The following is a 17,505-nucleotide window of genomic DNA, read 5'->3' as shown; positions in this document are numbered from 1 at the left end:
AGTGGGCGCTCCCGGTGCCGGTACCGGTGCAGTGCCGGTCGCGCTCTGTGCAGCCCCGGTGCCGGTCCCGGTTCAGCCCCGGTCCGTGCAGTGTCGGTCCCGCTCCCGCTCTGTGCAGCCCCGGTTCAGCCCCGCTCCGTGCAGCCCCATTCCCGTGCAGTGCCGGTCCCGCTCCCGCTCTGCGCAGCCCCGGTGCCGTGGGCGTTCCCGGTGCGTTCCCGGTCCCGTGTCCCCCCGGCCTCTCGGTGCCGCCTCCACCTCCTGCCCCCGCCCCCAGCCCATCCCTCCCCCCCCGGCCCATCCCGCCCCCCCATCCCATCCCATCCCATCCCGGCCGGGCTGTCGGTTCCGGGCCCGGGGCCGGTGCGATGGGGCCGCCCCGCTCCTGCCTCCTGCTGGCGGCCGCGCTGCTGCCGCTGCTGCCGCCCGGGGCCGAGCCCGAAGCCGCCGCCGCCCCCCCCGCGCTCACCGACGCCGAGATCGAAGAGTTTCTGCGCGGGTTCCTCGGGCCCCGGGAGGGGGGGGACGGCGACGGGGACGGCGACGGGGATGGCACCGACTTGGGCTTCATCACCGAGCTGGGAACCGGCACCGGCACCGGTGAGCAGGCGGCACCGGGGCTGGCCGGGGGGGCAGAGGGAGGTGGGGACGCCCCCAAAGCCGGCGGGGTGGCTGATCCCCCCTCACCCCCCCCCAGGCTCCCCGGAGCGGCTGCTGGAGCCCGAGAAACCCAAGAAAGGGAAGAAGGAAAAAGGTCCCAAACCCACCAAAAAGCCCAAAGAGAGACCTCGAGGCGCTAAGAAGGACAAGGACAAGAACAGGGACAGGGACAGGGACAGGGGCAAGGACAAGCCCCCCAAGAAGCCCAAGGAAAAGCCACCGAAAGGCTCCGAAAAAACCCTGAAAGGCTCTGAAAAAGCTCCAAAAGGCACCGAAAAACCTTCGAAAGGCTCCAAGAAGCCCAAGGAGAAGCCCCCCAAGGCCACCAAAAAGCCGTCTGGTAAGAAGACACCGGAGCCACCAACCGTCCCACCGGAGCCCCCCAGCCCCCCACAGCCGCCGCGGGGTGAAGATGACATGGGGACACCCCAGTTCCCGGAGCTGCCTCCGCCCTACGAGGAGGAGGAGGATGGAGGTGGCCAAGGTGAGTTTTGGGGGATATATGGTCACCACCAGCTGGGTTTAGGGGTGGAATTGTCACATCACGGTGTCACCTCCTGTCCCTGGTGGCACCCCATGGCTGGCTGGGCTTTGTCCCCCATGTGGGTCACCTCCCTTGTCCCCCCAGCCTTCCTCCCCAAGAGGGGGGTTTCTTTTGGCTGGGGGGGCAGGGGGCGCCGCCAGCCCCTCAGTGTCACTGTCCCCAGGGGAGCCAGAGGAGCCACCAAAGGAGCCCTGGGAGCCGGGACGGGAAGATTGGAGCCCCGAGCCGGAGCCTGGTGAGTGTCCTGTCCCCATGGACACCTCCCTGTCACTGCGGCCACCTCCCTGTCCCCAACACCTCCCTGTGCCTGCACCCACCTCCCTGTGCCCGGGAGCCACCTCCCTGTTCTCCAGTGTCACCTCCCTGCACCCCGATGTCACCTCCCTGCACCCCGATGTCACCTTCCTCCTCCCAAATGCCACCTCCGTGAGTCCCAGTGTCACCTCCTGGCATCTTGGGGCCACCTCTCTATCCCCAAGTGCCACCCCCTGTGCCCCAGGGCCACCTCCCTGAGTCCCGGTGTCACCTCCATGCACCCCGGTGTCACCTCCCTGTGCCCCAGGGCCGCCTCCCTGAGTCCCAGTGTCACCTCCATGCACCCTGGTGCCACCTCCCTGCACCTTGGGGTCACCTCCCTGAGTCCCAGCATCACCTCCTGGCATTTTGAGGCCACCTCCATATTCCCAAGTGCCACCTCCCTGCACCCCAGTGCCACCCCCTGTGTCCCTGCCCCACGTGTCACTTCCCCGCAGACGTCCCCGAGGAGCCGGAGCCACCGACCCTGGACTACAACGAGCAGCTGGAGCGGGAGGACTACGAGGACTGTACGGTGCTGGGGGGGACAGCTGGGGACAGAGGGGGTGTCCCCCACTTCCCCTCCACCTCGTGTCCCCAGGGTCACTGTCCCCCCTCTCTGTCCCCAGTCGAGTACATCCGGCGGCAGCAGAAGCCCCGCAAACCCCCCAGCAGGAAAAAGCCCGAGAGAGTCTGGCCCCAGCCCCAGGAGACGCGTCAGTGCGGTGACAGGGGGACAAGGGACAAGGAGGGGGGACAGTCCCCTTGGGGACCCGGGGGAGCGTCATTTCGGGGCACCCTGGAGCTGGGCTGGACGTGGGGACAGCGCAGAGACGTGGGGACAGCACAAGGGCTGCGGGGAACCCCATAGGGGTGTGGGGATCTCCTGGGGACATGGGGATCCCATGGGGACATAGAGGGGTCCTGTGGAGACATGGGGGACCCCACAGGGACATGCTGACCCCATAGGGACACAGGGGACCCCAATAGGGACACTGAGACCCCACAGGGACATGGGGATACGACAGGGACTTGTTGTCCCCATGGGGACACTGGGGACCCTAAAGGGAAATGGGGACCCCATAGGGACACTGGGATGCCACAGAAACACAAGGGACTCCCCAGGAATATGGGGACCCCATAGGGACACGGGGATCCCACAGGGACACAGGGGTCTCTTGGGGACACAGGAATCCCACGAGGACATAGAGGGGTCCTGTGGGGACATGGGGGACCTCATAGGGGCACAGGGGTCTCTTGGGGACATAGAGGGGTCCTGCAGGGACACAGGGGACCCCAATAGGGACACTGGGATCCCACAGAAGCACAGAGGACCCCATACGGACCCCACAGGGACATGGGGACACCCCAGGGACATGCTGAACCTGTGGGGACACAGGGGACTCTGCAGGAACATGAGGACCCTATAGGGGCTCAGGGGACCCCAATAGGGACACTGAGGCACGGGGACACCCCCATCCTCCCCCATCCCCATTCTGTCCCTTTCTCCCTCCCCAGCGAAGCCGGAGGTGCCACCCCCACAGCCACCCCCCCCACCCATCCCGGTGACCGAAGGGGACTACGATGACACCTTCGAGCCACCCGACTACGATGACCGTGAGTGACGAGCCGGGGGGGCTGGGGCAGCCCAGGACCCCCATCCCTGGGGGGCTTTGCCTCGGATCCCCTCCCTGTGCCCAGCTGGGCTCCGAGCGGTGCCACTCGCCCTCCCTTGTCCCCAGACGGGTGCCCCAGTCCCCCCTTTGTCCCCACAGTGGCGTACGGGCTGCCACCCCCCCCAAAGCCCAGGAAACACCCAGAGAAGGAGGAGATGGAGACAGACGAGGAGAAACTCAAACCTGGTGAGATGGGGCATGTCCCCAGGATAGGTGGCATGTCCCCAGGGCAGGTGGCACATCCCCGTGGTGGGTGGCATGTCCCTGTGGTGGGTGACACATCCCTGGGACGAGTGGCACATGCCGGGTGGCACATCCCCAGGTGGCACATCCCCAGGGTCAGTGGCACGTGTCCAAGGTGAATGGCACATCACCAGGGTGGGTGGCATGTCCCCAAAGCACGTGGCACATCCCCAGGGTCAGTGTCACATTCCTAGGGTTGGTGGCACTTCCCTGTGGGGGGTGGCACATCCCTGGGATGGTGGCAGGTCCCCAGGGGAGGTGGCACATCCCCAAGGTCAGTGTTACATCCCCAACATTGGTGGCATGTCCCTTGGCTAGGTGGCACATCAGCAGGGTGGGTGGCATGTCCCCAGGGTCAGTGGCACATCCCCGGGTGGGTGGCCTGTCCCTGGGGTGGGTGACATGTCCCTGGGATGAGTGGCACATCCCTGGCTGGCACATCCCCGGGTGGCACATCTCCAGTGTTGGTGGCACATTCCCATGGTGGGTGTCATGTCCCCAGGGTCGCTGGCACATCCCCATGTGGGTGACACATCCTGGGGTGGGTGGCATGTCCCTGGGTGGGTGACACATCCCCACCAACCACTGTCCCCACCCAGGGAAGCCCAAGAAGGGCGGTGGCAGCAAGGAGGAGGAGGAGGAGGATCCTTGGGCAGAGGAGAAGGGACGGGACCGCAAAGGTGGGTGCCACCCCCCGCTGTCCCCGCACCCTGTCCCCCCCAAGCTCTGTCCCCCCCTCACGTGTCCCTTTTCCAGGAAAACCCAAAAAACCGGGCGGGAAGAAGTGGGACCCGGACGAGGACGAATGGGCCCCCCCGGAGGAGAAGACAAGTGAGTGCCCCATTCCCAGGTGACAGCGGGCACCCCGCTGGGGGGCGATGCTCATAACCCCCTGTCCCCCCACTGTCCCCAGGATGTCCCCCCATCGGCCTGGAGTCCCACCGCATCGAGGACGACCAGCTCCTGGCCTCCTCCATGCTGCGCCACGGGCTGCACGCCCAGCGCGGCCGCCTCAACATGCAGGTGATGGTCACCCCCACACCTCCCACCCCCCTCAATGCCACCAGACCCCCCCCTGCAATGTCCCCATCCCTGTCCCCACCCCAGGCAGGTACCAACGAGGACGATTTCTTCGACGGGGCTTGGTGCGCCGAGGACGACAGCAGCCGGGCGCACTGGCTGGAGGTCGACACCCGCCGGGCCACCAAGTTCACGGGCGTCATCACCCAAGGACGCGACTCCCAGATCCAGTATGGGGACGAGCGGGAGGGGACAGATTTGGGGACACAGGCTGGGGGGACCACACCATCCCAACCTGCCCCCTTTCCTCCCGCAGCGAGGACTTTGTCACCAGCTTCTATGTGGGCTTCAGCAATGACAGCCAGAACTGGGTGATGTACAGCAACGGCTACGAGGAGATGGTGCGGGACCCCGAAATGGGCTGGGGGGAACGCGGGGACAATGGGGACCTTGTCACCCCCCCTCTGCTACATCTTGTCCCCCTCGGCAGATGTTTTATGGCAATGTGGACAAGGACACGCCGGTGCTGAGCGAGTTCCCCGAGCCCGTGGTTGCCCGGTACATCCGCGTCTACCCCCGGACGTGGAACGGGAGCCTCTGCCTGCGCCTCGAGGTGCTGGGCTGTCCCCTCTCTGGTAAGGGACACCCCCAAACAGCGGCTGGGGGGTCACAGCGGGTGGTGCCACCTCTACAGCCCCCGCCATGGTGTCCCTTGTCCCCTCTGCAGCCATCAGCAGCTACTACACCCAGCAGAACGAGGTGACGTCCAGCGACAACCTGGACTTTCGGCACCACTCCTACAAGGACATGAGGCAGGTGAGCACTGTCACTGGGATCTGCTCGGGGGGGATCCTGTGTGGGGTGGAATCCACGGTTGGGTGGGATCCTCCACAGGGTGGGACCCTCTCTGGGGTGGGATCTGGCATAGGGTGGGACCCTCTATGGAGTGGGATCCTTCACAGGGTGGGACCCTCTACATGATGGGACCCCCCAATGGGGTGGGATCCTCCACGGGGTGGAATCCTCTGTTGGGTGGAATCCTCCTTGGGGTGGGACCCTCTGTGGGGTGGGATCTGCTGTGCGGTGGGATCCTGTGTGCGGTGGGACCCTTCATGGAGTGGGCTCCTCCATGGGTTGGGTTTCTCCATGGAGTGGGCTCCTCCATGGGGTGGGTTTCTCCATGGAGGTGGCTCCTCCATGGGTTGGGTTTCTCCATGGAGTGGGCTCCTCCATGGGGTGGGTTTCTGCATGGGTTAGGATGCTCCATGGGATGGAAACCCCCATAGGGTGGGATCCTCTGTGGGGTGGGACCTTCTGTGGGGTGGGACCCTGGGTGGGGTGGGCTCAGCCCCCACCCGCGCCATGTCCCCGCAGCTGATGAAAGTGGTGAACGAGGAGTGTCCCACCATCACCCGCATCTACAACATCGGCAAGAGTTCGCGGGGGCTGAAGCTCTACGCCATGGAGATCTCCGACAACCCCGGCGAGCACGAGACGGGTGAGTCGGGGACACCGGGGGGACCCCGCGCGGGCGGGGGTGCGGGCAGCACCCTGACCCCCCGCCTGCAGGAGAGCCCGAGTTCCGGTACACGGCCGGGCTGCACGGCAACGAGGCGCTGGGCCGGGAGCTGCTGCTGCTGCTCATGCAGTTCCTGTGCCGGGAGTACCGGGACGGCAACCCCCGCGTGCGCAACCTGGTCACCGACACCCGCATCCACCTGGTCCCGGCCCTCAACCCCGACGGATACGAGCTGGCGCGAGAGGCGGTGCGGGCGGGGATGGTGGGGTGGGACAGGACAGGGGATGGTGGGATCATGGGATGGAGTGGTGGGACAGCGGGATGGGATGGGATGGGGTGGGATGGGATGGGGTGGGGTGGGGTGGGATGGGGTGGGGTGGGGTGGGGTGGGGTGGGGTGAGGTGGGGTGAGGTGGGGTGAGGTGGGGTGAGGTGGTGGGATGGTGGGACAGCAGGATGGGATGATTGAATAGTGGATGGGATGAGATGGGATGGGACGGGATGGGATGGGATGGGATGGTGGGATTGTGGGATGGGATGGTGGGACAGCAGGATGGGATGGTGGGATGGGATGGGATTGTGGGATGGCATGGTGGGACAGCAGGATGGGATGGGATAGTGGGACAGCAGGATGGGATGGTGGGATGGGATGATGACATGGGATGGGATTGTGGGATGGTGGGAGAGCAGGATGGGATGGTGGAATGGGATGGTGGGATTGTGGGATGGTGGGAGAGCAGGATGGGATGGTGGGACAGCAGGATGGGATGCGATGTTGGGATGGGATGGTGGGATGGTGGGACAGCAGGATAGGATGGTGGGATAGCGGGATTGGATGGTGGGATGGAGAGATGGGATGGTGGGATGGGATGGGCTGGCATGATGGGACAGTGAGACAGTGGGATGGGACAGTGGGATGGGATGGGATGGGATGGGACAGTGGGATGGGATGGGATGGTGGGATGTGGTGGAACAATGGGATGGGGTGGTGGGATGGGATGCGGGTCCATGGGATGGAATGGTGGGCTGGTGGGATGGGGTGGCTGGGCAGTGGGATGGAATGGTGGGACGGAACAGTGGGATGTGGTGGTGGGATGGGGTGGCATGGAGTGGTGGGATGAGGTTGTGAGGTGGGATGGGATGGTGGGCCTGTGGGATGGGATGATGGGATGGGATAGTGGGATGGGATAGTGGAACAGTGGGATGGGGTGGTGGGATTGTGAGACGGGATGGTGGGATGGGAGATTGGGACGGTGAGATGGGATGGCATATTGGGACAGTGGGATGCGATGGTGGGATGGGTTGGTGGGATGGGACACTGGGGCAGCGGGACAAGGCAGCAGAGGAGGAATGGGGTGACAGGGTGGTGGGATGAGGTGGTGGAGCAGGGGGGTGGGATGGGTGGGGGGTTGGGGTGCCCCCATCTCACCGCTGCCCCGGGCTCCCGCAGGGCTCCGAGCTGGGCAACTGGGCGCTGGGCCACTGGACGGAGGAGGGCTACGACCTCTTCGAGAACTTCCCTGACCTGGCCTCAGCGCTGTGGGCGGCCGAGGAGCGGCGCCTGGTGCCCCACAAGTTCCCCAACCACCACATCCCCATCCCCGAGCACTACCTGGCCGAGGACGCTGCGGTGAGGCGCGGGATGCGGCGCGGGGGGGGCCACGGGGCCGTGGTGGCTCACACCGCCGTGGCACCATGCAGGTGGCGGTGGAGACGCGGGCCGTCCTGGCGTGGATGGAGAAGAACCCGTTCGTGCTGGGAGCCAACCTGCAGGGCGGGGAGAAGCTGGTGTCCTTCCCCTTCGACACGGCACGGCCGCCCAGCGCCACGGCCGCCCCGCGCGTGACACCGCACGACGACTACGAGGACGACAACCCCGAGGTGCAGGAGACGCCCGACCACGCCATCTTCCGCTGGCTCGCCATCTCCTACGCCTCGGCACACCTCACCATGACCGAGACCTTCCGCGGGGGCTGCCACACGCAGGACGTCACCAACGCCATGGGCATCGTGCAGGGGGCCAAGTGGCACCCGCGGGCTGGCAGTAAGTGCGTGCGGCACCATGCAGCGTCAGTCTGGCCGTCCTGTGCTCCCTCCAGGTGTGAGCGAGCAGCTGGGTGGGCGCTTTGATTGTTTGTCCTGTGTGTCCGAACACCACACAGTGTCAGTCTGTCCAGCCCACGCTCCCTCCAGCACCCAAAGGTGCGAGCGAGCAGCTGGGTGGGCGCTTTGGCCGTCTGTCCCACAGGTCTGAATGACTTCAGCTACCTGCACACCAACTGCCTGGAGCTCTCCGTGTTCCTGGGTTGCGACAAGTTCCCCCATGAGAGCGAACTGCAGCAGGAGTGGGAGAACAACAAGGAGTCGCTGCTCACCTTCATGGAGCAGGTGGGGCGCGGGCAGGGTGCGGGCAGGGTGCAGGCAGCCACTTGTGACCCTTCATGTCCCCTTCTCCTCCGGCAGGTCCATCGCGGAATCAAGGGCTTGGTGACGGACCAGCAGGGAGAACCCATCGCCAACGCCACCATCGTGGTGGGGGGCATCAACCACAACGTGCAGACAGGTAGGGTGCAGGCAGGGCACGGGAGCGCGGCACGGGCAGCGTGTGCCGCCTCCTTCACCCCTTCCTGCCCGCAGCCAGCGGCGGGGACTACTGGCGCATCCTGAACCCCGGCGAGTACCGGGTGACGGCGCGGGCCGAGGGCTACAACCCCAGCGTCAAGACCTGCAGCGTGTTCTACGACATCGGGGCCACCCAGTGCAACTTCGTCCTCTCCCGCTCCAACTGGAAGCGCATCCGGGAGATCATGGCCATGAACGGCAACCGGCCCATCCGCCGCATCGTCCCCGGCCGCCCCATGACGCCGCGCGAGCGGATGCGGCTGCGGATGCGGCTGCGGCAGCGCATGCGGCTGCGGCAGCAGATGCGGCTGCGGCGGCTCAATGGCACCACGGCCGCCAGCGGCCCCACGGCCCCGCCGCCCACCACGGCCCTGCCGCCCACCACGGCCCTGCCCTTGGCCTTCAGCAGCACCACCTACGCGCCGTGGAGCCAAGAGCCGCCCACCGCTGGCACCTGGGAGATGGAAACCGAAACGGAGGTGGTGACCGAGCTGGTGACGGAGACAGAGGCCTGGGAGCTGGGGACGGGGACGGCGCAGCCGCTCACCACAGCCGAGACCTACACCGTGAACTTTGGGGACTAGGGGACGCTCGTCCCCTCGCTCCTGCCGCCAGCCGCGGCCGCACGCTCGCGGATGGTTTTGTTTTGCCCGCTGCAGGCTCCGGCATCTGCTTCCAAAGGCTCGCGGAGCCCCGCTCTGAGCCGGGGGGGTCCAGCCCCCCACCCACGCTGCACCCAGCACTGCAGGGCCCCCCATGCCGACACCCTGAGGGCTGGCGGCTGCCGAGGGTCCCCCTGAGAGGACGTGCTGCACCGTCCTGCGGGACGGGGAGCCTGGCAAGGGACAGGGGGACGCAGGACCCAGCCCTGTCCGTGTCCCCGTCCCCGCGGGGGTGGCCCCGCTCTCCAGGGCAGGGCCCGTATGGAGGGAGGCGCAGCCCCTCTCCCCTCCACACAGTTTTTTTATTACACAAATAAATCAGGTTATATTGGTACAAGCGTTTCATCTCTGCCGTGCCCCGGCAGGTCCGTGCCAGCCCCCCCGGGGGTGACACCAAGGTTTGTAGAGCCCTGCTCAGTGCCCGACCTCCATGTCCCCGCCATCGTCCTCGGCCCCGAAGCCAGAGAAGCTGATGGGTTGGCAGCTGAGGTCGCGCAGGTTGACCAGGCAGGCAGTCTGTGTGGCACTGAACGCCGGCACCGTCACCAGCAGCACCCGCTGCCCCTCGTCCCCTGCAAGTACAGGTGGGTGAGCCCCCCGGTGACACCCCCAGCGAGGATCGGGGGGCGACACGGGCTGTGGAACCCACCTTGGAGCAGCTTGGACTGGAAACGGGGAGCGTTTCCACAGAAGTAGACGTGAGGGCAGGCGGTGAGGATGAAAGGGTCCGATTTGTAAAAGGGGTAACAGCCTGGGAGGGACAGAAATGAGAAGGGAAACTCGCACCCGCACCCCTTTTTGGGGCAAACACCCCCCGCCTCGGCAGCCCCCACCTTACCCAGGGTGTCGGGGGCCGTGGGGCTGATGTGTCCCGCCCGCAGCGTCCACTCCAGGATCTCCAGGTAGTCGTCCATGCTGCTGTATTTGAATATATCGCTGATATTTTGCCCTGATGTCCCCAAAAACCTACATTTTTGAGGCAGAAAGGAGAGATTCAGACGCCTGTACTTGCCGTGATTTGCCCCACCACCCCGCGCTGGCGGCAGCTGTCACCGAGCTGGTGATAGGTGAGGTTTTGTCACCTGACACCGTCGATGTCGGCCTGGTAGGGGTTGGTGACGAGGTGCAGCGTGGCGTAGGCGCTGGCCAGGGGCAGCATGCAGCGGTGCAGCGGCTGCTGCGGCAGCGTGTAGTTGGTGGGGTCGAACTCGCCGGGCATCACATCCACGGGCACAGAGGTCTGCGGGCAGCACGGGGTCACCGGAGCGGCCAAACCCCCCGGCCTTACACGGGGCACGGAGCAAAGCCCTGGCTGGAGCTCAGTGCCGGCTCTGCCGCGCTTGGCGTCACCGCACAGAGGCGTTTTGGTCGGAAAAGCCCCTCGAGCTCATGGAGTCCAACCATAACCCACCCCTGGCACTGCCCCATGTCCTGAGAACCTCATGTCCGTCTGTCCAATCCTCCAGGGATGGTGACTCCAGCACTGCCCTGGGCAGCCTGTTCCAATGCCCCACAGCCCTTTGGGGAAGAAATCATTTCCCAATTCTAATCTAAAGCTCCCCGGGCGCTGCCAGCGTTGCCTCCCCAGCGTGGGAGCCGCTTTCCCTCCCAGAACGTCCCCAACTCCCTGGCCAAGCCCGTCCCGCTCTGAGCACTCACGCAGAGCTGCAGGAGGATCTCATCCAGCATCTTCACGGCCTCCACGCTCGCCGCCTGCGTCTTCTTGGTCAAGTACTTGGCCTGGGTGGGTGGGGAGACACTGAGAGAATGTCCCTATGTCCCCTCCAAACCCCAGCCGTGGCCACAGCCCCCGACCCCGCGGTACCTTGTTGATGGTGTCCCGGCTCTGGGTGTTCTGGCTCAGCAGGTTCCCGGCCAGGAGGACGCGGGAGATGTTGGCGGCGCAGCTCTGCCCGCCCTCGGCGCCCAGCTGCCCCGTCACCACGTCCACCAGCAGCTGGGTGCCCAGCAGGGACTCGCCGCTGCCGCTGCCCAACCCCAGCCCCGACACCAGCAGCACGAACCTGCACAGAGAGACGAGTCCCTGGCAGTGATTCCCCTTGGGACAAGGGACACACGGTCCCCAGGGCTCGGGGACACGGTGACAAGACTCACCGGTCCGCGCTGGGGCCGTTCCAGGGCAGCGGCGGCGGCAGGTTGGCGAAGCAGTGATCCTCCACCAGGAACTTGCCGTCGTCCTGCTCGCAGCCGTACAGGGCAAGGATGGTCCCTACGGCACAGAGCGCGCGGTGACATCCCCGGCCAGCGCCCGCTGCGTGGCTCCCACCGTTGTCACCTACCTGTCACCAGTTGCTGCACCTCGATGGCTCCTTCCAGCTTGACCCGCTGCAGCTCATCCTCCAGGATCAGCTCGTCCGAGGGGTGGATGTACTTGGGCAGGGGGGGCTGAGGCTCCAGGTTGTGCTGGGAGGGGACAGGGTGGGATGTGATGGGCACAGAGCTGCCCCAAGGTCCCTTTTCCCCCAGACAATCCCCCCACCCGTCATCTCCTGGTGAGAGTGTGGGGCTTTGCTCCCCAGGAACAAGCGCCAGGAGCAGAGGAAACGGCCTCAAGTTGCGCCAGGGGAGGTTGAGGTTGGATGTGGGAACAATTTCTTCCCCAAAGGGCTGTGGGGCATTGGAACAGGCTGCCCAGGGCAGTGCTGGAGTCACCACCCCTGGAGGGCTGGACAGACGGACATGAGGTTCTCAGGACATGGGGCAGTGCCGGGGGTGGGTTATGGGTGGACTCCGTGAGCTCGAGGGGCTTTTCCAACCAAAACGATTCTGTGATTCTGTGATTCTACGCTGCTGCTGTGAAGGGGACGCTCTGGAGGCCCCAGCAGCTCTCACCAGATGCTCACCACCCGGCCGAGCTGGTTTCACTTAATGCTTCCCCGCAGCGTCCTGGCAAAGCGAACACCAGCACAGCTCCCTGGCCGAGGGGGAAGCGGCTCAGCCAGGCTCTGGCTTCGCTTCGGGACACGTGTTTGCAATCACCGGCCAGGCCAGCGCTCCGCTGGCTTTGAACCCTTGTGCTGTGACAAACGGGTTCCAAACTCCCCAACGTGCTCCCCAGGAGCTGGCGGGAACGGATGGGCCCTGGGACAGCACGGGGACAGCAGAGCTGCCCCAGACACCCCCTCATCCTCCCCCTGTAGCAGGAAAGGGGTTTTGCTCTGCCAGCCCCACTGGGATTAAACTGATCAGCCTGGAGAACAGGAGCTGAGGGGAGACCTTCTGATCTCTGAACTGCCTGAAAGGAGCTTGGAGCCAGGGGGGTCGGGCTCTGCTCCCCAGGAACAAGCGCCAGGAGCAGAGGAAACGGGGAAGGGACCGTCCCCGGCGTTACCTCCTCGCTGATCTCCTGCAGGATGGACGGCTGGAGCTGCATCGCCTTGAAGAGCGTCCCCACCACGCAGCACTTCTCGCCCGCCTGCAGCTCGCAGAGCTTCCGCACCTGCACGTCCTGCCCTGCGGGACAAACGGGGCTCAGCACCTCGGGGACACCCACGAGGGCAGGCGAGGTGCCCAGCTTCTGCAAGTTAATATCCACCGGTAATAACTTATATCTTAATCAATGATACTCTATCTAGAACGAGGTTTTACAACTGCCTAAAAGGAGCTTGGAGCCAGGGGGGTCGGGCTCTGCTCCCCAGGAACAAGCGCCAGGAGCAGAGGAAACGGCCTCAAGTTGCGCCAGGGGAGGTTGAGGTTGGATGTGGGAACAATTTGTTCCCCAAAGGGCTGTGGGGCATTGGAACAGGCTGCCCAGGGCAGTGCTGGAGTCACCATCCCTGGAGGGCTGGACAGACGGACATGAGGTTCTCAGGACATGGGGCAGTGCTGGGGGTGGGTTATGGGTGGACTCCATGAGCTCGAGGGGCTTTTCTAACCTAAATGAGTCTGTGATTCTAAGTGCAAGGGCTGGAGCCTCATTCAGGGCAAACCCTGGTATCAATATGGGCTGGAGCAGCCCTGCAGAGAAGGACTTGGGGACACTGGGTGGGGACAGATTGGACACGACCCAGCCACATGCACCTGCAGCCCCCAAGGCCAATGGCATCTTCGGCTGCATCAAGAGAAATTCAATAAATTGTTGGCCCTGAGGGTGGTGAGAGCCTGGCCCAGGTGCCCAGAGAGGTGGAGGATGAACCATCCCTGGAGACATCCCAGGGCAGGCTGGACGGGGCTCTGAGCAACCTGAGCTGGTGAAGATGTCCCTGTCATGGCAGGGGGGGAGCTGGGGGGGCTGGGCAGGTCCCTTCAACACAAACCATCCTGTGATTCTGTGGTTCTGATTCCAAGGTTGGCCGGGACAGCTGGAAGGCCCTGAAGGTCCAGGGCAGCCAGAGGTGGAGGAGCCGCCGTGGAGCCGAACCCACATGTGTTGTGCAGATGGAGCCAGTGCCGCTGCGGCATTTCCTCCGCGGCGGGGAGAGCTGGGTCACGCCGGGGTCTGGGGGACCCACAGGTCACAGCCACCCCCGGGATGGGGTCAGGGCTCCCACCAGCCCCTCGGGTCCCGCTCTGCCCGGGAATGGGGGTGCAGGGTCCGGGATCAACCCCCGGGGCTGCTGCTCCTGCTCCCCAGGAAACTGGGGACCCCAACATCTTGCTTGGATGTGATGGGCAAGAGGGATCAGCACCACCCCCAGGTCTGAGCAGGGCCAGGGCCAGATCCTCCCCCAGGGATCTCCCTGGAACCCAGGATCCCTCCTGAAATCCAGAATCCTCCCAGAACCTGGGATCCCTCCTGGAACTCAGGATCCCTCCCTGCAACGCAGGATCCCCCCCGGAACCCAGGATCCCCATCGCCAGCCAGGCATTTGGGACGATCCCACCACAGGCGTGAGCAGGGACCGAAGGGATCTCCAGGAGGGAAACCCCTGCCTGCAGGGCCCGCTTTGGGGCGGGAGATCCCCGAAAGGCACAGGGCAGGGATCCACGGGGAGATCCAGGCCAAGGGAACCCACAAGACCCTCAGGAGGTGCGAACGGCGTCGCAGCCCCCACACTTCATCGCTTTTTGGCCGGGGAGCGTCTGCAAATAGCAATAAAACGCAGCTCCCTGAGCACGAGACATCTCACCCCATCCTCTGCGTGCCCGCAGGAATTGTCTTTCCCCCTCGCTTTGAATCAGCGGCCGGGCTCCTCTCCCAGAACAGCCCCACCGCGCCGGCTCCTCCGCCAGCTCATCCCTCCTGCCCTGGGGGGCATTTTTCTGCTTTCCCCCCCCTCAAAACTCCCCCTTTGCTCCTCACACGCGGGTGCAACGTGAGCGGACGCACCCGCTGCCATCACACACCCCAGGGCTGCAAACACGAGCTTCTCCAGCCCAGGAATGCAAACATTCCGAGTCCGAAAAAACAACCCGGTTTTAGCCTCTTATTCTTGGCTTTGACCCCCCAGCCGTCTGCGTGCAGGGGGAGGGCGGCTGCTCTCTCCAGTTTTGCCTGTGGATGTTTCTCGCTGGGAGACAAACCCCAGAAATCTCGTCCCATCCTGTGACTCAGGGATATGGAGCTTTATAAAACCGCCGGTTCCCGCCGCCCTCGCCAAAACTGAGGCTCACGGCCAAATAAAGCCCGGCGCGGGCTTTGCTTCCCCTTGGCTCCGCGCAGCCCACGGGGTCGAGAGAGAAGGAAAAACACGGATCCAGCCCAAAAAGCTCCATAGATGGGCAAAGGCGAAAGCTTGGCCGGGCTGAGAGGGGGAAATTTGGCTTTTGCCGCGCCAGGGCAGCCACGTGCCGGGCCGGGCAGAGCTGCTGCGCCTCGGCAGCACCGCTGCGCTGCAGGGAAACTCCTCGGTGTCGGGAAACGCTTCAGTGCCGGGATGACAGCCCCGACCGCTAACGCGCCCCCGGGGCGAGGGAACAGCCCCCAGCCCAAAAACATGGAGCTTCGACCCAGCACGGGGAGCAAAAGAAAAGGTTGATGTTTAAAGGTGATTTTAGAAATGTTGGCAGAGAAATCATCCCACAGAATCACCCCTGGGTTGTTTGGCCCCTCGTGTGCTTGTGAACTTAGGAAGTGATGGCTGGGACCTGCTGAAAAATGATCAAAGAGCTTCCAGCGGGCGCCGCGTCGGCTGCGCGGCTTTGACCCCTTCCCCAAAAAGGGAGGTTGTTCCTCAAACCAACAGCGGCTGAACGGGAGCCCAGGTGGCCAAGAGGCCACCAGCATCCTGGCTGGGACCAGCACGGTGTGGCCAGCAGGCCCAGGGTAGCTACCGAACCTGTGCTGGGACCTGGGGAGGAAAAACCTCGAGTCCTGGGGGCAGTTCTGGGCCCCTCAGCTCAGGGCTCAAAATGGCGGCACCAAAATCACCTCAGGGCTCAAAATGGCGGCACCAAAATCACCCCAGGGCTCAAAATGGTGGCACCAGGGGTGGCGGGATCACCTCATGAAAGCCCTTGAGGTGCTGGAGCGAGTTGAGAGAAGGGAACGGAGCTGGTGAGGGGCTGGAGCACAAGTGTGATGGGAGCGGCTGAGGGAGCTGGGGGTTCAGCTGGAGAACAGGAGCTGAGGGGAGACCTTCTGATCTCTGAACTGCCTGAAAGGAGCTTGGAGCCAGGGGGTCGGGCTCTGCTCCCCAGGAACAAGCGCCAGGAGCAGAGGAAACGGCCTCAAGTTTCCCAGGGGAGGTTGAGGTTGGATCTGGGAACAATTTCTTCCCCAAAGGGCTGTGGGGCATTGGAACAGGCTGCCCAGGGCAGTGCTGGAGTCACCATCCCTGGAGGGCTGGACAGATGGACATGAGGTTCTCAGGGCACGGGGCAGTGCCGGGGGTGGGTTATGGTTGGACTCCATGATCTCGAGGGGTTTATCCACCCAAAACACCACCTCCCCCACTCACCCCACTTCTCCCGCGCCCGCTGCTCCAGGCTGGGCCGCATCCCCATCAGCCGGGCCGCGTACACGTGCGCGTACTGGCGGGCGAAGCTGCGCTCGCCCAGGCTGAAGGGCTGCGAGCGGTCGTCGTACGCCGACACCGGCACCCGCGCGAAGGTGCCGGGCGGGGCGGCCGGGGGGGCCAGCAGGGCCTGCGCCGTGGGGGCCGCCTGCTCCCAGAACATGGCGGGGGCGGCGGGAGGGTCCGACGGGGCTGGGGAGGGAACGGAGGAATTAAGGATGGTGGTGAATGAGGGCACGGCGCTGAGCGCGGGGCACCCTGACCCCCCAAACTGCCCCCCCAAACTGCCCCAAAACACACACCAGCTAAGCCCCGTCCCCCAAACACCGGGACACCCCCAAACTCATCGTAGTGACCCAAAAACCACAGGACCCCCCGCAAGTTGCGCCCCAGAATCGTAACATAAAGCCCCCCCAAAACACACCCTGTGCACCAGACCACCCCGGGACCCCCCAAATGCACCGAGGGCCTGAACAGGCCCCCAGAGCCGCCGGCACAGTCCCCCAGGACACCCCCAAACACACCCCTGCCCCCCCCGAGCGCTCGGACCCCCCCAAACACCTCGTAGCACCAGGACCCCCACTAGGACACCGCCCCCAAAACAGCCCGGCCCGAGACCCGCCCTGGGGCGCCAGGACCCCCCCAACCAGCCCGCCCGGGCCCCTCAGACCCCCCAAACGGCACCAGCCCCCGGACCCCCGTTCTCAGCCGCCCTCCAGCCGCGGGTCACGTACGGGGTCAGAGGTCAGAGGTCGGGGCGCACCGCGAACCCGACATTCGCGGAGGGGGCGGGTAGAAGGAAAAGGCGCGAACGCCGCAAAGCCCGGAAGTCCCGTGGCCGCGGAACGGAAGTGACGTTAGGGCGGCCCATCGCCATGGCAATAGCAGATGGCGGCGGCGCGAAGGCGTTACCGTGGAAACGGGGGCGGGGCGGAAACCCCCGGGACCCCGGAGCGGGCTGTGGGGGGAACGGGGACACCGGACTGACCCTGGGGACACCGGGACCGACCCTGGGAACACCGGGACCGATCCTGCGGACACCGGACTGACCCTGGGGACACCGGGACTGACCCTGGGGACACCGGGTCCGACCCTGGGGACACCGGGTCCGATCCTGGGGACACGGAGACCGACCCCTGGGGAGACCGGACTGACCCTGGGGACACCGGGACCGATCCCGGGGACACCAGGAACCCCCCCCGGGACACCCTCAGCCAATCAGAGCACAGGGAACCCCCTTTTTTTGGCCCCAACCAATCAGAATGCAGGGAATTCCTTTTGTTTGGCCCTGGCCAATCAGAATGCAGGGAAATCCCTTTTTTTTTTTGGTCCCAGACAATCAGAGCACA

The 17,505-nt window shown here is 65.0% G+C and overlaps 2 protein-coding genes across 2 annotated transcripts; one reads left to right on the top strand and one right to left on the bottom strand.

Moving 5' to 3' along the window:
• The first annotated feature begins 320 nt into the window (after positions 1 to 320).
• Positions 321 to 9,576, top strand: AEBP1 (AE binding protein 1). Its single transcript, XM_065856586.2, has 21 exons — positions 321 to 600; positions 698 to 1,144; positions 1,368 to 1,439; positions 1,957 to 2,028; positions 2,128 to 2,214; positions 3,017 to 3,115; positions 3,274 to 3,360; positions 4,017 to 4,097; positions 4,174 to 4,248; positions 4,331 to 4,440; positions 4,525 to 4,667; positions 4,754 to 4,838; positions 4,928 to 5,072; positions 5,165 to 5,253; positions 5,812 to 5,935; positions 6,007 to 6,203; positions 7,406 to 7,585; positions 7,657 to 7,999; positions 8,204 to 8,343; positions 8,419 to 8,518; positions 8,593 to 9,576. The coding sequence occupies exons 1-21, from the start codon at positions 369 to 371 to the stop codon at positions 9,159 to 9,161; spliced, it is 3,477 nt and encodes a 1,158-aa protein (XP_065712658.1). The 5' UTR covers positions 321 to 368; the 3' UTR covers positions 9,162 to 9,576.
• On the bottom strand, positions 9,523 to 17,013 carry POLD2 (DNA polymerase delta 2, accessory subunit). The gene is made up of 11 exons (XM_065856589.2): positions 16,891 to 17,013; positions 16,100 to 16,348; positions 12,592 to 12,713; positions 11,540 to 11,663; positions 11,355 to 11,469; positions 11,065 to 11,263; positions 10,899 to 10,979; positions 10,322 to 10,479; positions 10,078 to 10,205; positions 9,889 to 9,990; positions 9,523 to 9,811 (listed from the first exon to the last, which is right to left on the bottom strand). The coding sequence occupies exons 2-11, from the start codon at positions 16,317 to 16,319 to the stop codon at positions 9,654 to 9,656; spliced, it is 1,407 nt and encodes a 468-aa protein (XP_065712661.1). The 5' UTR covers positions 16,320 to 16,348; positions 16,891 to 17,013; the 3' UTR covers positions 9,523 to 9,653.
• Positions 17,014 to 17,505: the final 492 nt, after the last annotated feature.

Source organism: Patagioenas fasciata, chromosome 26, assembly GCF_037038585.1.
Source record: "Patagioenas fasciata isolate bPatFas1 chromosome 26, bPatFas1.hap1, whole genome shotgun sequence".
Classification (NCBI taxonomy): Eukaryota; Metazoa; Chordata; class Aves; order Columbiformes; family Columbidae; genus Patagioenas; species Patagioenas fasciata.
This window is presented reverse-complemented; position numbering and strand designations above follow the sequence as displayed.